This window comes from Mytilus galloprovincialis, chromosome 3 (genome assembly GCF_965363235.1).
Source record: "Mytilus galloprovincialis chromosome 3, xbMytGall1.hap1.1, whole genome shotgun sequence".
Lineage (NCBI taxonomy): Eukaryota > Metazoa > Mollusca > Bivalvia > Mytilida > Mytilidae > Mytilus > Mytilus galloprovincialis.
This window is the reverse complement of record NC_134840.1, coordinates 87432391-87458396: the sequence shown is the minus strand read 5'-3', so window position 1 is coordinate 87458396 and position 26006 is coordinate 87432391. Positions and strand designations below refer to the sequence as shown.

Here is a 26006-nt window from a genome sequence, read left to right as displayed (position 1 = left end):
TAACACGTTTCGAATGCGAATTAAACTAATTCGAACTAGTTAAGGTGAATCGACTTCGAATTACATGTACGTGTGAACTCAGCATGATCATTCTTAACTTTTTCAATGGGAAAATATGAAGGTAGCAAAATTATTGCCGTGGCTAAATAACTCTTAACTGACACAATTTCAATTGTCCAACCCATTAACAGACTTTATTCCCATAATTTTCAATAAAACGTGATATTATTCACGTTATATTACAATTATGAAATATTTACTAATGTCAATTTATTTTTTAGAATCAAAGTACTATTTTGTGTCCTTTAAATGATATCTAAAATTGTTTGTTTCGCCTTTTATTTTCAAAAATTGCTATGCGTATAAGCATAAATAATACATACTTGCGCGACGCCTTTTAGTTTTACTGAAAACTGTGCAGACTATGAAATGTTTTTACAGGTGGAAAATATTCTATGATAGATATCATTTTGTCAGACACTTTTCTTTTTTTGATTTGGTTCTTATTATATGCCAAAAATCTGTATATTAAATAGAGTTTAACATAAAATTGTGCGTTTTAGTAGTCAGCATTTCGGTGTTGACATGAATATCAATTATATGGTCATTTTTATAAATTTTCTGTTTACAAAACTTTGAATTTTTCGAAATACTAAGGATTTTCTTACCCCAGGAGTAGATTACCTTAGCTGTATTTGGCACAACTTTTTGGAATTTTGGATCCTCAATGCTCTTCAACTTTGTATTTATTTGGCTTTTAAACTATTTTGATCTGAGCGTCACTGATGAGTCTTGTGTAGACGAAACGCGCGTCTGGCGTATAAAATTATAATCCTGGTACTTTTGATAACTATTTACACCACTGGGTCGATGCCACTGCTGGTGGACGTTTCGTCCCCGAGGGTATCACCAGCCCAGTAGTCAGCATTTCGGTGTTGACATGAATATCAATTATATGGTCATTTTTATAAATTTTCTGTTTACAAAACTTTGAATTTTTCGAAATACTAAGGATTTTCTTACCCCAGGAGTAGATTACCTTAGCTGTATTTGGCACAACTTTTTGGAATTTTGGATCCTCAATGCTCTTCAACTTTGTATTTATTTGGCTTTTAAACTATTTTGATCTGAGCGTCACTGATGAGTCTTGTGTAGACGAAACGCGCGTCTGGCGTATAAAATTATAATCCTGGTACTTTTGATAACTATTTACACCACTGGGTCGATGCCACTGCTGGTGGACGTTTCGTCCCCGAGGGTATCACCAGCCCAGTAGTCAGCATTTCGGTGTTGACATGAATATCAATTATATGGTCATTTTTATAAATTTTCTGTTTACAAAACTTTGAATTTTTCGAAATACTAAGGATTTTCTTACCCCAGGAGTAGATTACCTTAGCTGTATTTGGCACAACTTTTTGGAATTTTGGATCCTCAATGCTCTTCAACTTTGTATTTATTTGGCTTTTAAACTATTTTGATCTGAGCGTCACTGATGAGTCTTGTGTAGACGAAACGCGCGTCTGGCGTATAAAATTATAATCCTGGTACTTTTGATAACTATTTACACCACTGGGTCGATGCCACTGCTGGTGGACGTTTCGTCCCCGAGGGTATCACCAGCCCAGTAGTCAGCATTTCGGTGTTGACATGAATATCAATTATATGGTCATTTTTATAAATTTTCTGTTTACAAAACTTTGAATTTTTCGAAATACTAAGGATTTTCTTACCCCAGGAGTAGATTACCTTAGCTGTATTTGGCACAACTTTTTGGAATTTTGGATCCTCAATGCTCTTCAACTTTGTATTTATTTGGCTTTTAAACTATTTTGATCTGAGCGTCACTGATGAGTCTTGTGTAGACGAAACGCGCGTCTGGCGTATAAAATTATAATCCTGGTACTTTTGATAACTATTTACTCTTAACAGACATATAACCAACCCGATTAACAGACCAATCGCCCATATAGCCGCATACTCAATATAAATTAACCGACCAATCTCTCGGTTAGCCGAGTGTCGGCCGTGAAAGGCACCAAATATGCATGTATAAAATGTTATCTTCCTATGTTATCATACCCTGTTAGTCCTTTGTTCCCTGACAGAAGAATATAAGCAGATTTTTCTGATTTCTGTTTTTCTTTTAACATATTGAGTGTACCAAGTGGTGTGTCTGTTGAACTCATCTGTTTCATTAACTGTAAAATAGAAAATATTGTGATCTATCAAATACTGTCAAATCTTTCAGTGATATTAAAATATAATAACTCATATAAGGCCATCAATTGGATTGTTTTGAAATACCTCTGGTAATATTACAAATCAAGTATGGATGTTGTATTTACCATAAATATAATATTGGAATGCTTTAATGAAAAACATCTTCTTTTTTATAAAACTGCGAGCTACTGCTGACTGATGATACCCCGCCGAAATATTTCGGTAAACAGGAAGTTGTCGAGTGATGAATCTGGAAACGCTGTATAACTGACTTATATAAACCCTAAAACCAAATTTAAGAATTCCTTGTCAAGTAGTTCCTGAGAAAAATGTGACAAAATTTTCAACTTAGCTATTATGTGTAAAATGATACAAGTGTTCGGTAAACAGGAAGTTGTCGAGTGATGAATCTGAAAACGTATCACACAGTATAAGGGACTTATATAAACCCTGAAACCAAATTTCAGAAATGCTTGTTAAGTAGTTCCTGAGAAAAATGCGACGAAAATATTCATGGGACTGACGGATGGATGGATGGACAGACAGAGGTAAAACAGTATACCCCCCCTTTTTTTTCAAAGACGGGGTATAAAAAATCATCAACTGTATTATAAATTCTTAGAAAAGAAAAACGAAAACATCCCTTAACATGCTAGGATGATTCGTTTTACTATTGCAAATAATGCAAAAATATAACAAATTTTACTATATATTTCTATCATTGAGCATTTGAAAAATTGATAACTTCTTATTTCATTTATAAACAAAAAGATCTAAAAAAACATATTTAACCCTGCTGCATTTTTGCACCTGTCCCAAGTCGGAGACTCTGGCCTTTGTTAGTCTTGTATGATTTTTAATTTTAGTTTCTTGTGTATATTTCAGAGATTTAGTAAGGTAGTTTACATTTTTTGTTTAGGGGCCAGCTGAAGAACACCTCCGGGTGAGGGAATTTCTCACTGCATTGAAGTGATCTTCAGCTGTTGTCTGCTCTTTGGTTGGGTTGTTGTCTCTTTGACACATTCCCCATTTCCATTCTCAATTTAATTCTAAAATTTGAAAACAATATGAACCTGTTCTTCTTCAACTTTTTTCTGCCTTTTTTCTGTCTTTTTCTTTCCTGAACCTTTTCCATGGAAACGATGTGACAGCTGTCTGAAAGCCTCTTTCTGGTTCATATGTCTCCCAGCGTCATCAACATATTCCAATTTAAAAGAGGGCTTATAAGTATCTCTTTCTTTGAAATCAGTTATAATACCACTGCCTCCATATCTATCTCTTTTCCTAAATTTTTCATCCAGATCACTAAAATGATAAATAAAATGTTTTACCGGTAGACAAATTATTTTAGAAAATCCGAATTTCAGATATAAAACTTTACTTATATTATCAAATTAATTATGCTTTCATAAAGATATGTACAAACTTTTTTCACTTTAACTTATCAATACCATGATTTGTCCCCAAAATATTTCAATAACAAGATGAGATAAAAATTGTGTTCTAAATGACTAAACCGGTACTGGTTTACTAGGATATTAATATTTTTTTCAATGGCAGCTTTAACACTTACTCATATCTTTTGTCCTCAATAGAATAGTTCTGAGCAGACAAATCCTCAGCGTCTTTTACTTCAGGGCGAGGTTTTTTCTCATCTTTTTCTATGTAACCTGCAAAAAAAATTAGGAACTATTAAGTACAATACTTTGAAATGTTGTGTAACTTTCATGGATACGCTACCCATCAGAAACAAAGGACAAAAAAGGCTGCAGTATAACCATCTACAGTGATTGTTATATATAAAATCCACACAACAATAACTGAAACTAGAGGCTCCTAAAAGCCTTTAAAGAGTTTTTTGGACTTTACAAACAAATCCTGTAACCTAAATGGGTATTTATTCAAAATTTTCAAATGTCAACAAGTTTTAAGTTTGTTTTTAGTCATGGAGTTCTTTTTGACAAAAATCAGACTATATTCTAGATACCCAATAAATTGAGATTTAGTATAAAAATAAGGAGATTTGATATTGATGCAAGCAAAGTTTTGTAACTGCAAACAAGGCCCCTTAACTGCAATATGGGACTAGACTTTATTAAAATCATGAGCATTACATATTTGGCGAACATTCATTTCAAACAAAATTGCACTTTATAAGTTGCATGAAAAGTCATAATTATGCAACTTCACTGCAAGAATTTAAACTATCTTATCAAAATTAATATTTTTACATAGTCGAAAATTAATTCCGTTTAATTTATTAGTATTCTAGCTAAAAGAATATTATGAAAGTTCTATTGGACAAATAAAAGTTAAAGTCTTTACACAATATTAAAAGGTCCCAGACAATTGACCTACACAAGTTGAACCCTTGGATATGTGTAAACCCAACTGACCTTTTTTATTAGCTAACTGTAAAGCTGCTCCTACACCTGTGCCCACAACAGGTTCATCATCCAGTACTGTTTTCTCGGATGTCTACAAACAAATGTGTAATATTATTTACTTATACACAGTATTAATCAAGCAAACAGTAATTCATTAGTTTAACCCTTTCACATAAAGCTGCCCACACAGAAGCTACTCTGAGACGATGGCCTTCCCTGGCTACTATTACTCAAGTGGGAGATCTTCATAATAAATGTCAATAAAAACTTGTCTGTAGTTATTTGTGTCTTTATTTCATTCACTAACACCATGTTCACAGTTTTGTTCCTGTTTTGATAATTTTTTCTTCATAAAATATTCAAATTTTCAAATTTTCAGCATTTTATAGGTGAAATTCTCAAAATTCTGCTCTTAGACCCCAAATCGTAATTTTTTTTAACCAAAACGGCAAAATTTTGAAAATTTAATGAGGCTGTACAGATTCCTTACACTGAACGTTGTCCATTCTAAGTGTTATGTACATGAAACAACATTTTATGTCAAACCAGGTGCTCCGCAGGGCGCAGCTTTATACGACCGCAGAGGTCGAACCCTGAACAGTTGGGGCAAGTATGGACAAAACATTCAAGCATGATACAGCTCTGAATTTGGATTGTGATCAAATTTTTGACATTACATGGTTTTTTTTACACAAAACAAATGTCAAGATTTTACAAATCAATTAAAGATTTCTTCTTCAAACTTTTTAAATCTAAAATTAAATAGTTGACACAGCATAGGTTTCTGACACAGAATGAATGTGGTCTAATGAACTTAAAAGGTTTTTTTTGCCTTTGAGCAAATCACTATGCTGTTGAATATTAATCCTCTCAAAAAAATGTTTGAAGAAATTTTCTTTTTATTTATGAAATCTGAAATGAGAAAAATTTAACCCCCCCCCCCCCTTTTTTTTCACATCCCCGTTTCCCTTTTTCAAAACTGATATCAATTCAAATTTCTAATGGAGTTTGCAACAATAACTACTCATTTAAATACATCATAAAATATTAAGATGTAAAAAAACTGCTTGTTATCACTGAATGGTAAAGATTATTTAAATTTATCAGTTGGTAGTAAAAAGTGTATATACATTGTATATTGTATATAACAAAGATTTAAGTTGATTCTGGACAAAGAAAGATAACTCCAATTAAAAAAAATTCTTGCTATTGCACAATATTGTGCAATAGGATATTTCTTGCTTACTATTCTGGACAAAGAAAGATAACTCTAATTAAAAAAAAATTGCTATTTCACAATATTGTGCAATTAGATATTTCTTGCCATTGCACAATACTGTGCAATTGAAAAGACTTGCTATTGCACAATACTTAATATAATAATTTTAGATCCTGATTTGGACCAACTTGAAAACTGGGCCCATAATCAAAAATCTAAGTACATGTTTAGATTCAGCATATCAAAGAGGCCCAAGAATTCAATTTTTGTTAAAATCAAACTTAGTTTAATTTTGGACCCTTTGGACTTTAATGTAGAATTTGAAATTTGAAAACAGGACCAAAAATGAAGAATCTACATACACAGTTAGATTTGGCATATCAAAGAACCCCAAGGATTCAATTTTTGATGAAATCAAACAAAGTTTAATTTTGGACCCTTTGGACCTTAATGTAGACCAATTTGAAAACTGGACCAAAAAACTTCAATCAAGAATCTAAGTACATTTTTAGATTCAACATATCAAAGAACCCAACCGATTCATTTTTTGTCAAAATCAAACTAAGTTTAATTTTGGACCCTTTGGACCTTAATGTAGACCAATTTGAAAACGGGACCAAAAGTTGAGAATCTACATATACAGTTAGATTCGGCATATCAAAGAACCCCAATTATTCAATTTTGATGAAATCAAACAAAGTTTAATTTTGGACCCTTTGGGCCCCTTTTTCCTAAACTGTTGGGACCAAAACTCCCAAAATCAATACCAACCTTCCTTTTGTGGTCATAAACATTGTGTTTAAATTTCATAGATTTCTATTTACTTAACCTAAGGTTATTGTGCAAAAACCAAGAAAAATGCTTATTTGGGCCCTTTATTGGCCCCTTATTCCTAAACTATTGAAACCAAAACTCCCAAAATCAATCCCAATCTTTCTTTTGTGGTCATAAACCTTGTGTCAAAATTTCATAGATTTCTATTAACTTAAACTAAAGTTATGGTGCGAAAACCAAGAAAATGCTTATTTGGGCCCTTTTTGGCCCCTTATTCCTAAAATGTTGGGACCAAAACTCCCAAAATCAATACCAACCTTCCTTTTATGGTCATAAACCTTGTGTTAAAATTTTATAGATTTCTATTCACTTTTACTAAAGTTAGAGTGCGAAAACTAAAAGTATTCGGACGCCGGACGACGACGACGACGACGACGACGACGCCGACGCCAACGTGATAGCAATATACGACGAAAATTTTTTCAAAATTTGCGGTCGTATAAAAAGTATACTAGTTTGGCTTCAATTCATCCATATTCTTTCAAAAAAAATGTTCCCTCATTTCAAATTCTGGTAAATTCCGTAAATTTCCTCTGATTTATTTTACACGGTTTTCAACAAACGGAAGCGCCATGTTTACACTTTTATCCGGGTATTCAACAAAGGAAGATAGCTCATGTTTGCACTGTTTTAGCGGGAAATATAAAAGAGGTATTCCGATCCCGGTAAAACGGGACTCATCGTCACTGTCTGAAGCGTAAATCCCGGTAAACCGGAACTCATCGGCAAAAGGGTTAATCATTCAATAAGTCCCTATGACATTACACTCTAAAAATCACAAATTTTCATTAGGATGAATGAGACTGGCCTTTACAATATAGTTCTGATTTAATAAAAACCTTCAGTTTGCTTTCTAAAATTAAATTACTTCAACTCAACTTATATCTGTGTACAGCTTTTCAAGAAATCGCAAAATTTTGTTCATTCTTCAAATATTGCAATAATAAATGCATGCAATAATTACAGAATTTACAATATTAGAGACAAGCGCTTTCTTTTCTTGAATTAAAAGAATCAGCCAGACTTAAAAAGAACTGTTCATTCACCATTTCTTGTGATATCATGATGTATATAGAGATGCCCCTCTATTTTATAATCCTGACATGTTTAATAAAGCTACACTTGTTTAACATACAATGTCCATTGTTTCAGTAAACTTACATTTGATAAATCTACAGGTGTCTGGTCAATTTCCACTATGTTCCAACCTGACTGATCATCCTCTTCCTGTTTACGTAATCTTTCTTCAGCAAGTTCTCGTTCCAAGTCCTGTAAGAGAATAACAATATATAGATATATCTAGGAAATAAAGTGCTGTTAGAATGTTTTGCACTGAAAATTTTTCATTTTCCCTTCATTTCTAAGAAATTAAGAAAATATTCCTATAGTAATACATGTACCTGTATTATCGAATCTAAAACTGAACAAATTTCAAAAAATAATACTTAACTAATTAGTATGAACTTTGTCTATATGCTCCCTGTATCTAATCATAACTGCCTATGCCATGGGAGTTAATTGAAACAGCCAAAGCAAATTTTATGTTGCAATATTCCTATTTTACCATGGGTATGGACCAAGAGTGTTGAAAGGCTATCCAATCAATGATGACCACAATGTTATCATAAAATAATATTGTATACAAACCACCAATTCATCTTTGTCTTCCTCTCTATTACCAGCCTGTCCATACGTAGGAATATCTCCAAGAGATCGACAGAATTCTGAGGTAGCATTCAATATTATGTTCAGTGCACCTTTCTTTGTGGGAGACATATCCATGGGGTCTTCTCTAGATTTAATCTGTTCTCCTATCTGTTCAAATTAAGTAAGAAAATATCAATTATACATCATATAAGATAGTCGGAAATCTCCTTGGTCACCTATTTTCTTCATGACTATTGATAAACATAAAAAAACCATTAAAACAGACAATATTCAAATACATTTCATTGAGAACATATAACAAATGAGGTTATACTCAATTATTACATTGGTTGTAGTGAATAACATTGAATTCCCAGTTAAATAAAAACCTATTTCACATGTGAAATAAACATGGTTATCTAACTCTCTGACGTCATACAACAATAGGCGTTGCCAAGACGTCGATAACATTGGATCAAAACAAATTGAGAATGCGTAGAAAAAAGATATAGTTCCATAAATTTTCTACATTAATTTCATAAAAAGAGTCATTTGCCAATGTAATAAAAAGAATAACTAATCAAAGAATTCAAATATCCAAAAATATTCAACTTGTGACCGAACAACACTGATAATTAACTCATGCGCTACGCGCAATTGTGAATTGATGTGTTGTTCGGTCACTCGTTGAATATTTTTCTCTAATTGCATTCTTCGATTAGTTATTCTTTTTATTACATTAAAAATATATAAATATATATAAAAATATATATAAAAATATATATAAATATATATAAATATATATATAAAAATATAAATATATATAAAAATATATACCCAATAAACAGATACTATGCGGTAAAAACATGAGTGTTGTTGTCTTTATTGTCGACATAAATTTTTATTACATTGGCAAATAACTTTATGGGAAAAACTCACATCTCTGGGGGTTGATGTAAAAATGTGTATGGCTATCAAGTCCCTTTATAATGGGGTTAGGTGCTCGATCAGAGTCATGTAACGATATCGCCTCGTCTTAATAATATAAGTGTTGGGGTTGCGACTAGTTCATGAACAAAAACACATCTTACGTTAACGACATTTAATCAGAGAGAGAGTAGAACAAAAAGGCATTTCCAGACATCACTTGTACAATTCCGTAAAACATATCAAATTGAATTACACATATATAATACATATATATATCTAAATATATAACAGTCAATAGCTTCAACACAGATTAGTTTACTGTGAACTGTGGTTTAAAACAAGGTTGTCCACTTTTTCCTTTATTATTTAACATTTTCATAAATGAATTAGCTGTATACTTAAAATCTTTTGATTTTGGTGTTGACATTGGGGGAGAAAAAGTATGTATTTTATTGTATGCTGATGATATCGTACTGTTAGCAAATACTAAGAATGTTACAAAACCTCTTAGAAGAGTTATATCATTGGTGTACTGTCAATAAAAGGACTATTAATTCATGTAAGAGTAATGTTGTCCACTTCAGAATGACCTCATTTGAACAATCAAGTCACGTCTTTAAGCGTAGGGATATGAATATTGCTATTGCTAATATGCTTATCTGGGCCTTGTTTTAAATGAGTTTCTAGATTTAAGTATTACTGCAAAAGCAGTTGCTAGGTCAGCAAACAGAGCTCTAGGGTTAGTTATAGCTAAGTGTAAAGCTATTGGTGGCATTTCATATGACATTTATGAAAAACTATTTGATTCACTTGTAAGTCCTATTATTGAATATGGTGCCGCAATTTGGGGCTGCAAGAATTTCTCAATTATTAATGCTATTCAGATGAGAGCTTGTAGGTTCTTCCTTGGTGTTGGTAAATACACCTAATCCAGCTATTATTCGAGACATGGGGTGGACTCCAATTTACCAAACTCAATGGAAAGGAATTGCAAGACACTGGCACAGATTAGTAAATATGGAACCAGACCGTATTAACAGGAAAATAATTATATGTGCAGATGAGGTCAGTCTGAAACATAGAATTGTAAAAAATTGGAATTTCATTGTTAAAAAAACATTTCACGGAACTTGAATTGGTTGACTTTTGTAATACAATAACTTATATTAATAAAAATATGTTTATTGGTACAGTCATGTCAAGAATGTTTGATAATTATATTGAAGAATGGAAAAGTATTGTTAGCTCATCCTCTTTCAGACATGGAAATGGGCGTAATAAATTGAGAACCTATAATATTCTTAAGCAGGATTATGTTGTTGAAAACAACTGCAAAGTGTTAATGCCTTTTTGTTAAAGAAGCGCCTTTGCAAAATTTAGATGTGGGGTGGCTCCTATTAGACTGGAAACTGGTAGGTATGAAAATTTGCCGCTGGAAGAGAGATGTTATTTTAATTGTTTTTAATACTGTCGAAGATGAATATCATGTTATTTTACATTGTCCTGTTTATAATAATCTTAGGCAAGTTCTTTTTACTGAGTCTCTTAAAATTGATGAACATTTTAATAGTTTTACAGATTGTCAGAAAATGGTATTTTTATTTTCGAATCAAGATATTATAAGACTATGTGCCAAAACCTGTAATTTTATTCTTAAAAGATGCCGAGAAGTTTTATATTGTAAATTATAATTGAATACTTTTGTTGTATACTTATACCATTCAGGTTTAATATTTTTTATGTACATATACATATTGTTTTAGTTTTATTATCGTCTCTCATAAATCTGTACAGATTGGCTTGTGTATACAAAATGTATCTTTTATAAATGTATTGTGTAATTTTATACATAAGGTAAGACGTAAATAAAATATCGAATTGAATTCTAAAAATACCCTTGATTAGACTGACACTGACACCATTAATTATTACAGAATGATTTTAATTTCTTGAAAAAAAAAAATCTGTCAAAGTACACAGGTTAATTGATGCTTTAAATTTACCATGTCCAATGGTAACAGCGACAATGTTGACATTATGTGTACTTGTGTGTTAGTTTTTTAGTTGTACTGTTATTTTAAAGTGTTTTTTTTAAACCTACATGTATACTTTCTATATTGAATAATGTAATAGTTTAACAATAAAATATCTAATAACTTTAAGGAATAGATTGTATTATGTGAATTCTCTTTTCCATCTAACCAATTTACAAATTACGAGGGATTCAAAGGAAATTGTAATTGCTCCTACGTGCCCTTTGGGTCAATTGACCATAAAATTGCTGTAAATAAGCAAGTAAAAGAAAATGTTAACTGTAGAAATGGTACCTGTAATGTTGGAGGTTTCTTTCGTTTCAGATTGACTTTACGAGCTTTGGAAAGTGCTGAATGTAATTCATTTTGGACTACATCTTCCTCTATATTAACACCTGTTAAATCTTCATCTGGCTCCAATAGTTCAGCTAAAAGTATAAAATTAGAAATATTAATACATGAACAGCTCTCATAAATCAATTTAGCATTTAAAATTTTGTAAAGCCAGAATATTTCTTTTCATTTCTGTACAATCCATATATTTGACTCTTTGAAAAGTATTCAAGGAAAGAAATGGACATGAAACAAATATAAGCAACCCAAATAAAATTCAAAAGCTAAAAGGCAGGGAAAAACAGACAATACAAAGGCCAAAAACTAAAGATGCAAATCCACAAAACATTACAAACCAAGTTAATGTTGAAAGCATTATAAACCCAATAAAAACTTAGAATGAACTCAAATGCTCTGGAATGTGATAAGTTGTCTGAAGAAAGGTCAAAATTTTTACTACAAGTACAATAAATTGTATCCTTGGTCATCTGTGATACATATATTCAAAAGACCATTGATAATCTGTTTATTGCTGTTGTCCTAGGCAATGGTGTAGGCTCATGACATCAAACAATTTCTTTCTTTTGACGCGAGGAAAAAAATGCTCTTGCTCATAGACTTTAGATATTAGCAACAAATTTCTATCTCAAGTGAGATGCATGATATGAAAAATTATCACAAAAAAAGATTAAATAAATAAATGGAGAATGTGTCCATGGGCAAAGATGATGCCCCCACTACTTGCATTTAATGTTATAAAGGGGCATAATTTGAAAACAGTAAAAGTGACCCCACTCAAATTGGAATTTGATCTGTGTTTTGTTGTAATAATCATTGTGTATAAGTTTCATAACATTTGGTTGTGAAAAACTAAAGTTAGAGAAGGGAAACCTATTTTGGGACGTACATACATATAGAGAGACAAGGGAAATACTTGAAGCAGTAACGGTGAGGCGCATAAAATCACATCAATACACACAGAGATTAAGTTTCTAAGTGATAATATTTCCAAATGATTCCGGGTCAAAACTCATGTGTTTTTACCATCAATCATAGGAATTAACTCAGCAGTAGCTAGAAAAATTTGAAAAGAATCACTTTGTTTATTGTATTTACTCATATCTGTGTAACATGCACTTACCTGGATCTATTTATCATTATGTGTACTGTGTATACATATATCTGTGTAACATGCACTTACTAGGATCTATTTCCTCTTCTTTTAAGGCTTCAATATCCATTTTAACCTCTGGAGGTTTGGACCAATCAGGTTCAAATGGATTAGCAATTCCTGTCTGGTATACACCCTGATAATTGTTTGTGTCTTGTTCCACATCAGGTTCATCTTTTATCTTTATACCTTTACCTCTATCCCTACAAAATGTAAACAATACATGTATACTTATGTGAATGTTAAGGTGGTACATACAACTACAGGGAGATAACTCTGTAAAAATCAGCTGAATGTTTAATCACATTCTATTGTTATGGAAATATTACACTACTCAATGATCAAAATATGAAAGTGTTTGTCAAACTGCTATATATCCAATATTTTTTATACAAAGTGTGTGTGGTTCAAGTGTATCTAATTCTTATATTTTAAACAAAGGGTCAAATAATATATTTTGTCAAAATTTTCATGAAATTGAATGAGCCTTATAAAAACAATTGTTTGCAATAAGAAATGGCTTTTTAAAGAATATTGTATGTAAGCCCTGTTGTTTTACAATTATGTTGTTAAATACATGATCTTTTCATTGGCCCACAGTGACTATCAAATTAGATCAGAAGATTAGATCAGAAGTTTTATTTTGTGTTTTTAAAAGGCACAAATATCACCTTGTATATTCTTTGTCCAATGGACTTGGTGCCTTTATACATAGCCATACTTATATCATTATAATAAAAAAGTTTTACAATACTCTGAACCATGAACCGAGGTCAAGGACAATGGACATACATGTATAACAGACAGAAACTTTATAACATAAAGCATCTACAAAAAAAAAAATGAAGAATCCACGTCTTCAACCTTTTAAAGTTTATAAAGCTTTATACAAATAGTTTATGCCGCCATAACCTGATGGTAATCCCTGTATGGCATTCTGCAACTTTTTTGTAGGCATGACAACCAATTTCATCGTCTTTCTAGGCTTTTTTTTTTACAATAATTACCTTGCACCATAATTTTCGTCATTTTCAATTAGTGGTAGCAAATCATCTGCTTTGAGTGCCTTTCCTCTTATCTTCCTTCTCTTCTTCTTTATTTTCTTAAATTTGGCATCCTGTAAATTGCAATTGGTCAATTAAGTGTTTATATTATAGAAATATGTCTAGTATAAAGAATCTTAATGAACCTTTAAGTTAAAAAAAGATTTATGAAAGAAACTGTAAGATATGTCCCCCGAATATTCTCATGGGACAGGATAATGCGCTGGGCATAAAACTTAGCAAGACACACTCTTATTTGGGATAAGCTGGTATAAGGGTACTTCAAATCACATCATAAATTTTATACCAGTTATGAAACCTTACCACTAACATTTTTGTGGAATTCCATAATTTTACTTTAACTGAAATTGCCCACATGCATTGACCACTATAATATTTTGTCAGGATACATATCTGTAATTTGGTCAACGCTTGTGGCCAATCATTTAAAAAAAAGTAATATCCTGAAAATGCATAAAAACAGGCAATCTGGCTAAAATAATATAATTTGTAAAATTTCATACTTTTAAGCAGTCAACATTAATAAAATAAATAGTAGACAGAAAAAAAGTCTATTATACTTATATTTGTCTATTTCTAGATCATAAATCTAAATGTAGGTTTTCAGATGAAATATTAAAAACTTTTGATTTTCACAGATCTAATTAAGGCTTCCTTGCCCTACTCCTTTTTTTGTTTCTTACATGAAATCATTAGCTGTCAAATCTTGATTAAATATTTAAATTTAGTAATGAGTAACTTTGTAAATATTAACTGTGAATAAAAGAACATGTGGGGATATGTCAATATGCCAAGTAAAACAAAAAACATCTTGAGAATAAACAATTGTCTATAAAATATATCAAGCTCTAAATCTACAAAAGTTGTGAAAATATTCTACAGGACTATCTGCCATCAACACCCAATGACAAAATGACAAAAAAATAGATATAACTAAAGACAGATGCTAATGAGGTTCATTCCTGACCTGTGACCAGGACATTGAGACATAGTAGGGTTAAACCAGTTTTTCTAGGTCTGAACATTCCCCTTATTAATCTGGAAAAGTGGAAAAACATATGTGTATATATTATACCGACTAGTAAATATAAACAAACTTACTGCTTCATCTTGTGTATAATATTCACTTGCTAACATCATACTTGGTAAGGACAGTGTTTGCTGCAAAGAATAGAAATGTGATTCATGCAGATTAAAACATCTATAACAAACCCAGTGTATTAAATAAAAAGTTTCAAAAATGTAATATTCAGTTTAGCACAAAACATGTACTTTTTTCAATACAGTAAATAGTCTATTGTATATTTTAGTAATCATTGTAAATCATCCAACAACTATATCAATGTAAGATTAATGAATGAGATTCAAGTAAATGTTGCATAGTATCAATAGGTTAAAAAAATTTCATCTGATTTTATGTTCATTCTGTCACATGATAGACATAGATTTTAATATCTCATCAATTCATTAATTTACAGTATGGTTATGTTTTATACTCTATTTTAACTATTTTAACTTGTGGATCATTCTGCAGTATAACTCATATGCTGAAATATTTTTTTTGTGTGCAGAATTAAATATTTTGGGGAAAAAAACCAACTATAAGTTACATGTACAAATAAAAACAAAACTAATCCGATAAAAATATCCTACACTTTGATCTCGTAACTGCTGTCTAATTCTGTCCATCTGTCTATCATCATCATTAGAATATCTTCCTCCAGCTCCAAGTTCAAAGGATTTCTTTTTCTCACCTTCAATCTCTTCATCATACTTGCCAAGGATATCTTTAGGTTTGAGCTATGGAAAATAATAATGTAAACAAATAAACTTATATGCAACATTGTTGGCATTCTTATTTTGCTCAAGTTCAATTAAAATTCTTAAATACTAAAGAATAATACTTAAAATTAAAGTTCTTGTATATTTTTAATAAAATAGTACATGTACCGCTGGAATTATATACAAGCATATTAATAAAAGTTTGTAGGGTAAATGCCAACGAAACAGCAAACCAACAACAAAAATATCAGGATATTTCCAGAAGTGTGCATGAAGAATATTTCAATCAGGGCTGGGAGGGAAAATGAATACCCTCTTAAGGATGATATATTCACCTATTGACAAATGTTCTTGTAGTAATTCATACTTTTAGATAAAAAGAATATATATCATGATCCAAGATATTATGCTTGAACAGGTTTTATTATTTACTCAGTATTTCTATTTTCAATTAATGGTGAGAATCTACATAAACCAGACCTTTTAGATAAAATTTATCTGTTCATATTCTATTTCAATATTCTGTCATTTATTAACTTTGTATTGGTAATAACACAACCTGTATCTTTTTTAAATATATTTTTGGAAATATAATGTACAAGTTACCTTTTTTAAAAGTAGTATGAAAACCATTCTGTCTTTTTTAAAATTTATACCCTCATTCTAGCAAAAGCAAATACAAACTTGATGCATGTGGATATTTGATTATCTGTTTAAAATTTTGCCCATTCACTAAAATCATCTTATGGTGTTGGAGCTTTTTTATACTATGTATTCAATTTTAAATAGCTTTCATAGTAAACACCAAAGCAAATAAATATTTTAAACACTGCAATAAATAAGTAAAACCTTTGATATTTCATAGTGATTTGAATCATAGGTTATTCATACCATTCCATATTCATCTTCTTCTGCTTCATCATACGGTTTATACTCTGCTTTCTTCTTCTTATTTTCTAAATTCTTTTTAGCTGCTTCATCATCTAACATATTTACATTCATCAAAACATCTGCGTTATCATCATCTAAAATACCTGAAAGATAAAGCAGAAGTAACTAGGTGAACATACATAAGTTTAAGTTTAAGTTTAAACATATTTAATTATAGTGGATTGGGAAACAAGTTTTGCAACTTATATTAATCCCTTTCCACTTTGCGGGAACATGCATATCCATGGCAACCATTAAATCTCAAATTATTTGTTCTGCTGAAATTTCAAACTCTTTTATAAACAAGGGTACATTGTATTTTTCGCCAAATTAAGAAGAAATACAGTATTTCATTTGCTCCACAATGATGATCATTAGTGTCAAAATCAAATATGGTTTCTTCGCCATTTTACAGGTGGTATATGATGGAAAAATTATAATGTACATTGTATCCCATATGAGGCTTGTGAAAGAAATACCTCCAACCCCTGAGTAATTAAGTGAAATTACAGAGTCAAAACTGAAGAATCTGCTGATATTTCTGAAAGACATTCAAAGATTGTCCTGCCCCACAGAAATTAGGAGCAGATGTACATCATGTTTTATAATGACTATATATCTATCATATGTATAATATTTATTTGTATTATTGGTGCAATTGAAATGTTTTAATTTGGCAAAAGTAAAAAAATTGGCTTATCAAAAACATTTTGAAATCAAATCTGAATAATTTTAAAGCATAAAAAAATGTGATGCATGCCTTAATAGTTATATATCTGTGTATCCATCTTTCGCTTTAAGACTTTGAACAATTGTGCCTAATTGTGTGCAGTAACACATTTGATGTTAACTTTTAAATCAAAATGACTATCAAAGTAATAATAACTAATTCTTTCATTTGTGTTTCTGTTATAAATGCCAGTTATGATATTTGAAAAAAGCAGTATGTTATCTGAATTCTAAGTTTACCCTTGTCTTGTAATGTTAGTATCACAGTCTTTCCTTCCTTAAATGTACCCATCCCATGTTGCACTTTCAGTCCTTTTAAATTCTTAGATGTGTAATCCTACAAAAATACAAAAAAACATTAACATGTATTTTGAAGCAAAGCACTATCAGATTACTTGACCTGCACTGTCTGTTTTCCTATCAAAGGTATGTGGTTTTTCTCTGGACCCACCAATAAAAACTAGCCACCATGAAATAGCACACAAGTGGCATTAAAATGTTAAAACTCCCAACAGTCAACAGTCAGTCACCACCTAAAGAAATTAACGGTTTATTTCTTTAAATTTCTTTACTTAGAAATGAAAAATTGCTGTTTCATCAACTTAGTAAATATGGAAAACTGAGATGATGAAAGCAACTGCTGTGAACAGAAGGACGACATGACATCACTTTTGACAGTCATGAATAGAAAAGACAAAGACTAGAAAATTCATTGCCCAGTCACCCAGTAGCATAAGCCCTAAAACATCTTATATTCATGATTTACAAAACAACGAAACATAGTACGCCACAAATAATGATGAATCCACAGCATTTATAAGAATGGAAAAAGTGTCTCATTTTAAGTGATTACCAATCTTACCTTCGATTTATTTGTAAATTCCTGTTCAACAATATTTCCTATTCCAAACTCTTCATCCATCTCTGCTAACATTTTTTCCTGAATAAAAAAAATGAAATGTACACAGGAAGTTGTTGAATTATGTATCTGAAAATGCATCACAGGATATAGCTGACTTATACAAACCCTGAAACCAAATTTCAGAAATCTTTGTAATGTGTTCCTGAGAAAGATGCAATAAAAAATATTAATGGGACAGGCGGATGGACAGATGGACAGACAGACAGATTGACGTACAGACAGAGATAAAACAGTACATGTATATCCCAACTTTTTTAAGCAGGGGGATGGGGTATAAAAATGGAGACATGATCATTGTGTTCATAAATAATGCATTGTAATCATTATACTATCTTGGCAACAATCATTTAATCTAGATTTCAAACATCAAATAAGTAGATGTGTTTTGTCCCAGCAGAATTCCTGTTTGATCAAGTCATTAGTAGCTCTGATGAAAAGAACTTGGTTGAATCAAAATCTAAGTTACCTCAAGGAAAAAAGGAACATAAATTTACCCTGCTGTGTTAAAGTTTGATAGAAATTACATTAAAGAGGAAAATAAAATTAAGACAACTCAAACACGGAATGAGAAAAATAATTATGTCAGGTCCCTTTGACTTTGACTTCTCAAGGTTTTACTAGTACTGTATCTGCAAAAGCAGAAGTAAACATGAACATCCAAGATTACTTTATACTGTAGGTCATAATGTTATTCTATACTTTAACCTGAACCTTGTACTTGACTAAAAACATATGCATACATTTAAGTGCTCTAAAATGCAACTTGTATTTGTAGAAAATTTGTATATTTTGCTTTCAAAACCTGGTCTTCAAAATGGTTTTTCAAGTAAAAAATATGTAGCTTACTCTTTTGGCTGCTAGTTCTTTATCTGTCTGTATTTTTCTGCTTTTCTTTACCCATGAAGACGCATCGTCTCCTGAATCACTTTCACCCAGTGTCTTTACTTTACTGAAAAATAAATATTAAATCTATTTCAAACTCCAGTTTCTGATTGATTTAATTGTACTATGTCTTAAAATCAAACTTTTTGTTTTCTGTATTTGTTATCAAAACTGAATTCGACTAATCTAAAAAATCTTAAAGTAACAGATATTTGACTAGCATGGATTTCAAATTCTCAAATGCTTTTGTTCTAGAGTTTCTTTTATTATTAATTTTGGTCTTACAAAAATGTTACATACATTTTAATCTAACTGATCAAATTATGTTTCACAATTATGTTACAATTCAACTTTTAAGCATTTGGAAATTAAAATGTTGAGATGATACCAGTTCTTTAAAATAAGTAATCCCTATAACCATAACCATATAATATTGAACTAGGATTTATATCAAATAAGATAATGTGGAATGATAGCATAAGAGACAAAATTCCATCAAATTTAAATTGAAGCAGATGTAAGCAATTATAGGCAACTTTATAGCAAACTAAGTTTGTTGAAAGTAAAAGTGATATATATATATAAATTCATGTGACACCAAGTTCTGTGCAAGACAAATCACAAACATCTGAAATAATATTCACATGGTATGTTCAATCCCAAAAGTTTCAAAGTGAAAAAATAAAGAGATTTTGCTGGCACAGCAGAATAGCCAAAACTATCTCTTGTGAACTTTGCCTGAGGGATCTGAAACCTGGATTTAGTATACATGTAACTACAGGAATTTACAGTAAAACGTTTCATTTACATGTCAAACTGTATGTCATTTACATTTTACATTTTAAACTGTATATATAAAATTGCAAAGATATTTTTTTAAACTTCTACATTTTTGGTTCCCTTTTTCATAATGATCAGTGCCAAAAAGCTCATCATCAATCTTCTCCATGTTGCTATAAGTTATATAATTGAGAATGGAAATGGGGAATGTGTCAAAGCAACAACAACCTGCCCATAGAGCAGATAACAGCCGAAGGCCACATATGGGTCTTCAATGTAGCGAGAAAAGGCGTCCTTCAGCTGGTCCCTAAACAAATATGCATACTAGTTCAGTGATAATGGATGTCATACTAAACTCCGAATTATACACTGTATGTATATGTATGAAACTAAAATTCAAAATCATACCAGACTAACAAAGGCCACAGGCTCCTGACTTGGGACAGGCGCAAAATTGTGGCGAGGTTAAACATGTTTTTTGAGATCTCAACCCTCCCCCTATACCTCTAGCCAATGTAGAAAAACAAACGCACAACAATACACATGGTCAGTTTAATCATACAATTTGACAGTAACTTAGGCGTAATAATATGCGAAGAACAGTTGAGTACTCAAAGACTTGAAAACAATTGATTTAAGTCAGTAAAACTTATTGACTTTCTAGTTAATATCAAAATATTGCAGTCTGACAAACTAATTAATCTCTAACCTTAGTTTCTGACTATGTTTGCGTTTTTCCTTCATTCTCTCCATTTTTTCTTTGAATTTGTCTGTTTCTTTCTTAGCTGTAATGTTGACAGCTGGTTTATGTACGTCACCGTCTTCTGTAACAAAAGGAGCATCCTCTCCAGCCTCATTTCCATCCTCGTCTACGTCTAAAATAAATATCATAACAAATGTAGAGCAACAGTCACAGCTGATTTTCAGAATACAGATTTGTATCGATCATTGAAGATGTGGGGTAGACAGCAATAATAACCAAAATACATCTATAAGACAGTCTTAACAACAGACATGTGTTTGTACAAAATATAAAGCTTATATTGATGCAAGTTCATAAATTTTGTGAATAATTTAAACAAAAACAATCAATGTTCTGCCATCAACACTAAATTCTCTAAACTTTATACAATATAACATTCAGCTATAACAAAAAAGAATCACTGAAAAAGATGAGTTCATACTACAATTACATAAAACATTTAGTTATTGGTATTTTGAAGAGTATTAAATTAAGGCTTGTATAAGCCAGTTTTATTCTCCAAAACCTGCCAGACAGGTGTGCGGATTATATACATGTAGTACATGTACAATAGCAAGAAATAAGACTAAAAGTTGATTTCTCAAGGTTTGCTTATTTTCCGCTATGTTGTTTTTTTGAAATTGTAAAGGGCACACTATCATTTTCAAAACTAATATTTTTCCTAATTCATATATGAATGTGCAATTTTAATTCCAAATACATTATAAAGTGATTAATATCAAAATTAAATGCTTCATTACAATTTTTTTATTTCTATATATTTTCTTGTACCTACCTGCTTTAACTAGTGCTGGATAATTAACCTCTAGTGGTTTCAATCCAAGTTTAGCACGGATACGACTGAAAATATTCATAAAAAAATTCAAATCACACTGTTTCATTAAATAATGATAAGCTGCATGACTGCATGTCTTATTTCAGGTATTTACCTTAGAATATGATTTTTAATATTAAAAAAAAGAAATTGTTTAGTATATCTTAAATAGATCCATAGACAATGTGCCTTCTTATTATTGAAACAAAACACCCTGATCTGTCAGGATCTCATCTCTGTTAGTATTGATTTAATTCTAATTGTGTAAATAAAACTAGAGACTCTAAAGAGCCTGTGTCGCTCACCTTGGTTTATGTGAATATTAAACAAAGGACACAAATGGATTCATGACAAAATTGTGTTTTGGTGATAGTGATGCGTTTGTAGATCTTACTTTACTGAAGATTCTTGCTGCTTACAATATCTCTTTCTATTATGAACTTGGCCAAGTAGTTACAGTGGAAAATGTTAGTAAAAATTTACATATGACAATGTTAAAAATTGACTATAAAGGTCAATAACTCCTTCATTTGTCCCTAGGGGGTCAATTGACCATTTTGGTCATGTTGATGTATTTTTAGGTCTTACTTTGCTGTACATTATTGCTGTTTACATTTTATCTCTATCTATAATAATATTCAAGATAATAACCAAAAACGGCAAAATTCCTTAAAATTACCAATTCAGGGGTAGCAACCCAACAACTGGTTGTCAGATTCATCTAAAAATTTCAGGGCAAATAGATCTTTATCTGATAAACAATTTTACCTGAAGTCAGATTTGCTCTAAATGCTTTGGTTTTTGAGATATAAGCCAAAACTGCATTTTACCCCCATGTTCTATTTTTAGCCATGGTGGCCATCTTGGTTGATTGGCCGGGTCACTGGACACATTTTTATAACTAGATATTGAATGATGATTGTGGCCAAGTTTGATTTAATTTGGCCTAGTAGTTTCAGAGGAGAAGATTTTTGTAAAAGATTACTAAGATTTAAGAAAAATGATTAAAAATTGACAATAAAGGGCAATAACTCCTTAAGGGGTCAACTGACCATTTTGGTCATGTTGACTTATTTGTAAATCTTACTTTGCTGAACATTATTGCTGCATACAGTTTATCTCTATCTATAATAATATTCAAGATAATAACCAAAAATAGCAAAATTTCCTAAAAATTACCAATTCAGAGGCAGCAACGGGTTGTTCTATTCATCTGTCAGATATGCTCTAAATGCTTTGGTTTTTGAGATATAATCCAAAAACTACATTTTACCCCCTATGTTCTATTTTTAGCCATTGCAGCCATCTTGGTTGGTTGGCCGGGTCAACAAACACATTTTTTTAACTCTAGATTCCCCAATAATGATTGTGGCCAAGTTTGGTTTAATTTAGCCCAGTAGTTTCAGAGGAGAAGATTTTTGAAAAAGTTAACGACGACGGACGACGACGGACAACAAGTGATGAGAAAAGCTCACTTGGCCCTAAAACAGCATTACCAAAAGCATGAGTATCAAGGTAAAAGATGTACCTGTATATTTAAGAATTGTGTATACACTGTAGGTTAATGTTGATTTCTTACAAATTATATATTACTGCAAAATTGAACACATAAAATGTTCTTAACAGTCTAAATCTTGAGCTGTAAAATACCAATAATATTAAAATATGTCAGTAGAAAAAACAAATTTCAATTGATTTGTTAGTTGGTTGAATATTGTTCCCTAAAATCTGTCAAATATGTCAATGCCAACATATAAATATTTTTACAATATAATAGTCATTCATTATGACAAAAAGTTAACCACAAAAAGGAAAGACTTAGACATGCATGGACAAAGACTTTTGACAGCAACATCAAAATTAGGGAGAGGTAGGTAGTTTCTGCATTTTAGCCTTCAGATGTCAATGTTTTTACTTATTTTTAAAACATGTAATTACAACAAAAAGGTTTTTTGACATGATAAGACTTTGGTATTCTCCAAACATGACCAATAGAAACCATAGTCAGGACTTCTTTTTAAAATCTGATCAAATATCATGAAGTTACCCCCATCTACCATGTCTACTACATGTATTTGAGGAGGATTAGAATAAGCACATTTAACAAGATATTGTCATTAGTCCAGTCATTTTTAGTTGAAACATTATTACAGTAGAAACCTTCCAAAATTATACATATATTCTTGCATCTGATTTAATATGCATGTACTCTAAATACAATAAAATCTTTCTTGATAAAAAGGAATGAACTAATGAAATAAAATAGCCTGTATAAAATACATCATTTATATACAAGTTTTCTGAACTTCATATTGACGTTTTTTTTTGTTTGTTCCAGCAGTTACAATGTATTATGAATTATTTCAGGGTATTCATTTTTCTCTGAATGTCTTCTTTAATCACTTACTTAGTTTCTTCTATGCTCAATTCCAGGCCTCCACCACTTGCTGATGTCTCTTGAGCTACAAGTAGATAAGAAGATATCTTTAAAACAATTGTGCGCTAGTTTTTATAAGAAGAATGGCATGCCATGAACATTTCAGTTAAACTTATGATCATGAGATTTTTTTGTGAAAAGGGTCACAGAATTTTTATATTTCATATGATATGCAATTGTTTTGTATTGTAATGTTAAGTTATTTAGTGCAACAGTTGAAATATATATATTGAATTTGATCACATTTCACAGTTTTATCACAAAATGCAAGCAATGGAAAATAAAAAACTTGTACCATTAACATTATTAATGAAATGTTGAAAAAATTAAAAATATAGCATTTTTTATCATCATATTTCAAAAACTACCACGAACAAACTGCAAATTATGGTTGTCTACCTTGAGAAATATTGAAATTGACTGATTTTACTGCAGAAAATCATTATGATGGTCAATTTTGAGGTTTATTATATATTTTAATTAACAATTAACTCAATAGAGAAACATCTGATGACAATAAGCAGGTTTACTGTTATCACATCTTTAAAACACCTGTTGTAAATTAAATGTTTATTAGCTGAGGCTCATAAACATGTCAGAAATATTTACAGTAATTTTAATGGAAAATAAGTTTACACAAAAAGTGACGAAATTGATGTGAAATACTTTTGTCATTTGGAAAACAGGTTGTAAACAATGAAAAATTATTAGCTCTAGCAAAATCACTGCTTAACCCTGTGTCAATGTATATTTGGTCCGCCTAACAAAAGTTCCACTGGAACTGTTACAAACAATGTCATAATACCTGTACCAGTTGAAACAAATATTCTATACCATTTATTCCGTTAGGAACGTATACTGTTATATTTATTCCTGTGGAAATAATATTCCAGAACATTTCTTCCTTTTGGAACTTATATTAGGAAGGACCTTCTATTCCGCGACACCTCTTAATGCAGGAACATTTTAAAGTTGCATTATGTGTGCCAGTAACTTGATGTCAGTAACATCTCATGCCCAACAATGACGCAACACCCTAATGACTATTACATTTAGGAGGGATAGTTGTAGGGGTCCTGATCCCAAAATTCCAGGCTTAACAACATGAAATCCTGAAGTCCTGAATTTAAAAAAAAAAATCCTGACATCCCTAAATTTGTAAAAAAGAAATCCTGGATTCCGAAAGGGTCAATCCCGAAATCCCTAGCTTAAAAACACCTGATCCCCACGTCCTGAAAAAGATCCTGCCCCCACCCCTCCTCATTTAGGAACCTCTAAAGAGATATGTAACACACTGTTTAATCTTGAGGATTTTATTTGAAAGAGATATAGCAAGAATGAGAAATTTGCGTAAATTAAAACATGAAAAATGTGACTTTGGCATCAGCACAGCACATAGTCAACAATACACCTTATTGCTAATCTCGGCTTACCCGGCCGCTTGAACTTTTGATGCATACAACAAGCACTTTTCCATTGTGGCGTCAGCTATTTTGTTTTATGACGTCAAAATTTTATGGGAACCTGTGTGATATCCAGTAATGGCAGACAAATGGCGATAAGGTGTATATAATTTATGATGGAGAGCGGAAACTGAAAAAAGAAGACACTCGGCAGCAAGGGAAATCAGAAAATAATTTAACATAGATGGAGGCCAAATTTCTTGACACCTACCAACATCTGCTAGAACTTTTTGTAGTGGTGCTCGATTGTAGTCATCATAGTTTTCATCATATCCTTCGTGAGTGTATTCTTGTTCATCTTCATGTGGTTTGTTGTCTTTTCGACTGTGTTTATGTCGCTTTCGTTCTCTCGATCGAGATCTGTGACGGTGTTTTCTTTTGTGTTCACGGTCCTTTTCTTTGTGTTTCTTAGACGACCCCATGACGGAATATACACTTAGGATCTACAGCATTAATGGGTAAAAACAGATATTTATTTACGATTTCTGTTCGTTGAATTACCGGAAGTTAAAAAAAACTACAGTAAAGTGTATAAATTAATGTTTTATAATGGGTTATGCCAAACTCAAAAGCGTCTTCTATAAAACAAATAAAAAACGTAATTCCATATATGGTTGGTATATTTAAGAATATATATTCAAAACTACAAATTGCACAATATAT

At 31.3% G+C, this 26006-nt stretch overlaps 1 protein-coding gene across 1 annotated transcript in view; it reads right to left on the bottom strand.

The window, feature by feature from the left end:
- The window catches only part of LOC143069285 (U4/U6.U5 tri-snRNP-associated protein 1-like), a 30024-nt gene extending 4162 nt beyond the window's left edge, over window positions 1-25862 (bottom strand). Inside the window, exons 1-19 of the mRNA XM_076243841.1 lie at window positions 25555-25862; window positions 23851-23905; window positions 21405-21469; window positions 20576-20741; window positions 19051-19153; window positions 18145-18222; window positions 17523-17619; window positions 16515-16657; window positions 15495-15641; window positions 14943-15002; window positions 13785-13894; window positions 12808-12980; window positions 11568-11701; window positions 8311-8478; window positions 7825-7932; window positions 4620-4701; window positions 3797-3893; window positions 3297-3528; window positions 2083-2201 (exon numbers count right to left, since the gene is read on the bottom strand). Of these exons, the coding sequence (XP_076099956.1) occupies window positions 2083-2201; window positions 3297-3528; window positions 3797-3893; window positions 4620-4701; window positions 7825-7932; window positions 8311-8478; window positions 11568-11701; window positions 12808-12980; window positions 13785-13894; window positions 14943-15002; window positions 15495-15641; window positions 16515-16657; window positions 17523-17619; window positions 18145-18222; window positions 19051-19153; window positions 20576-20741; window positions 21405-21469; window positions 23851-23905; window positions 25555-25765 (2348 nt within the window). The 5' untranslated portion in view covers window positions 25766-25862. The remainder of the gene's footprint in view (window positions 1-2082; window positions 2202-3296; window positions 3529-3796; window positions 3894-4619; window positions 4702-7824; window positions 7933-8310; window positions 8479-11567; window positions 11702-12807; window positions 12981-13784; window positions 13895-14942; window positions 15003-15494; window positions 15642-16514; window positions 16658-17522; window positions 17620-18144; window positions 18223-19050; window positions 19154-20575; window positions 20742-21404; window positions 21470-23850; window positions 23906-25554) is intronic.
- Between the last annotated feature and the right edge of the window lie 144 nt (window positions 25863-26006).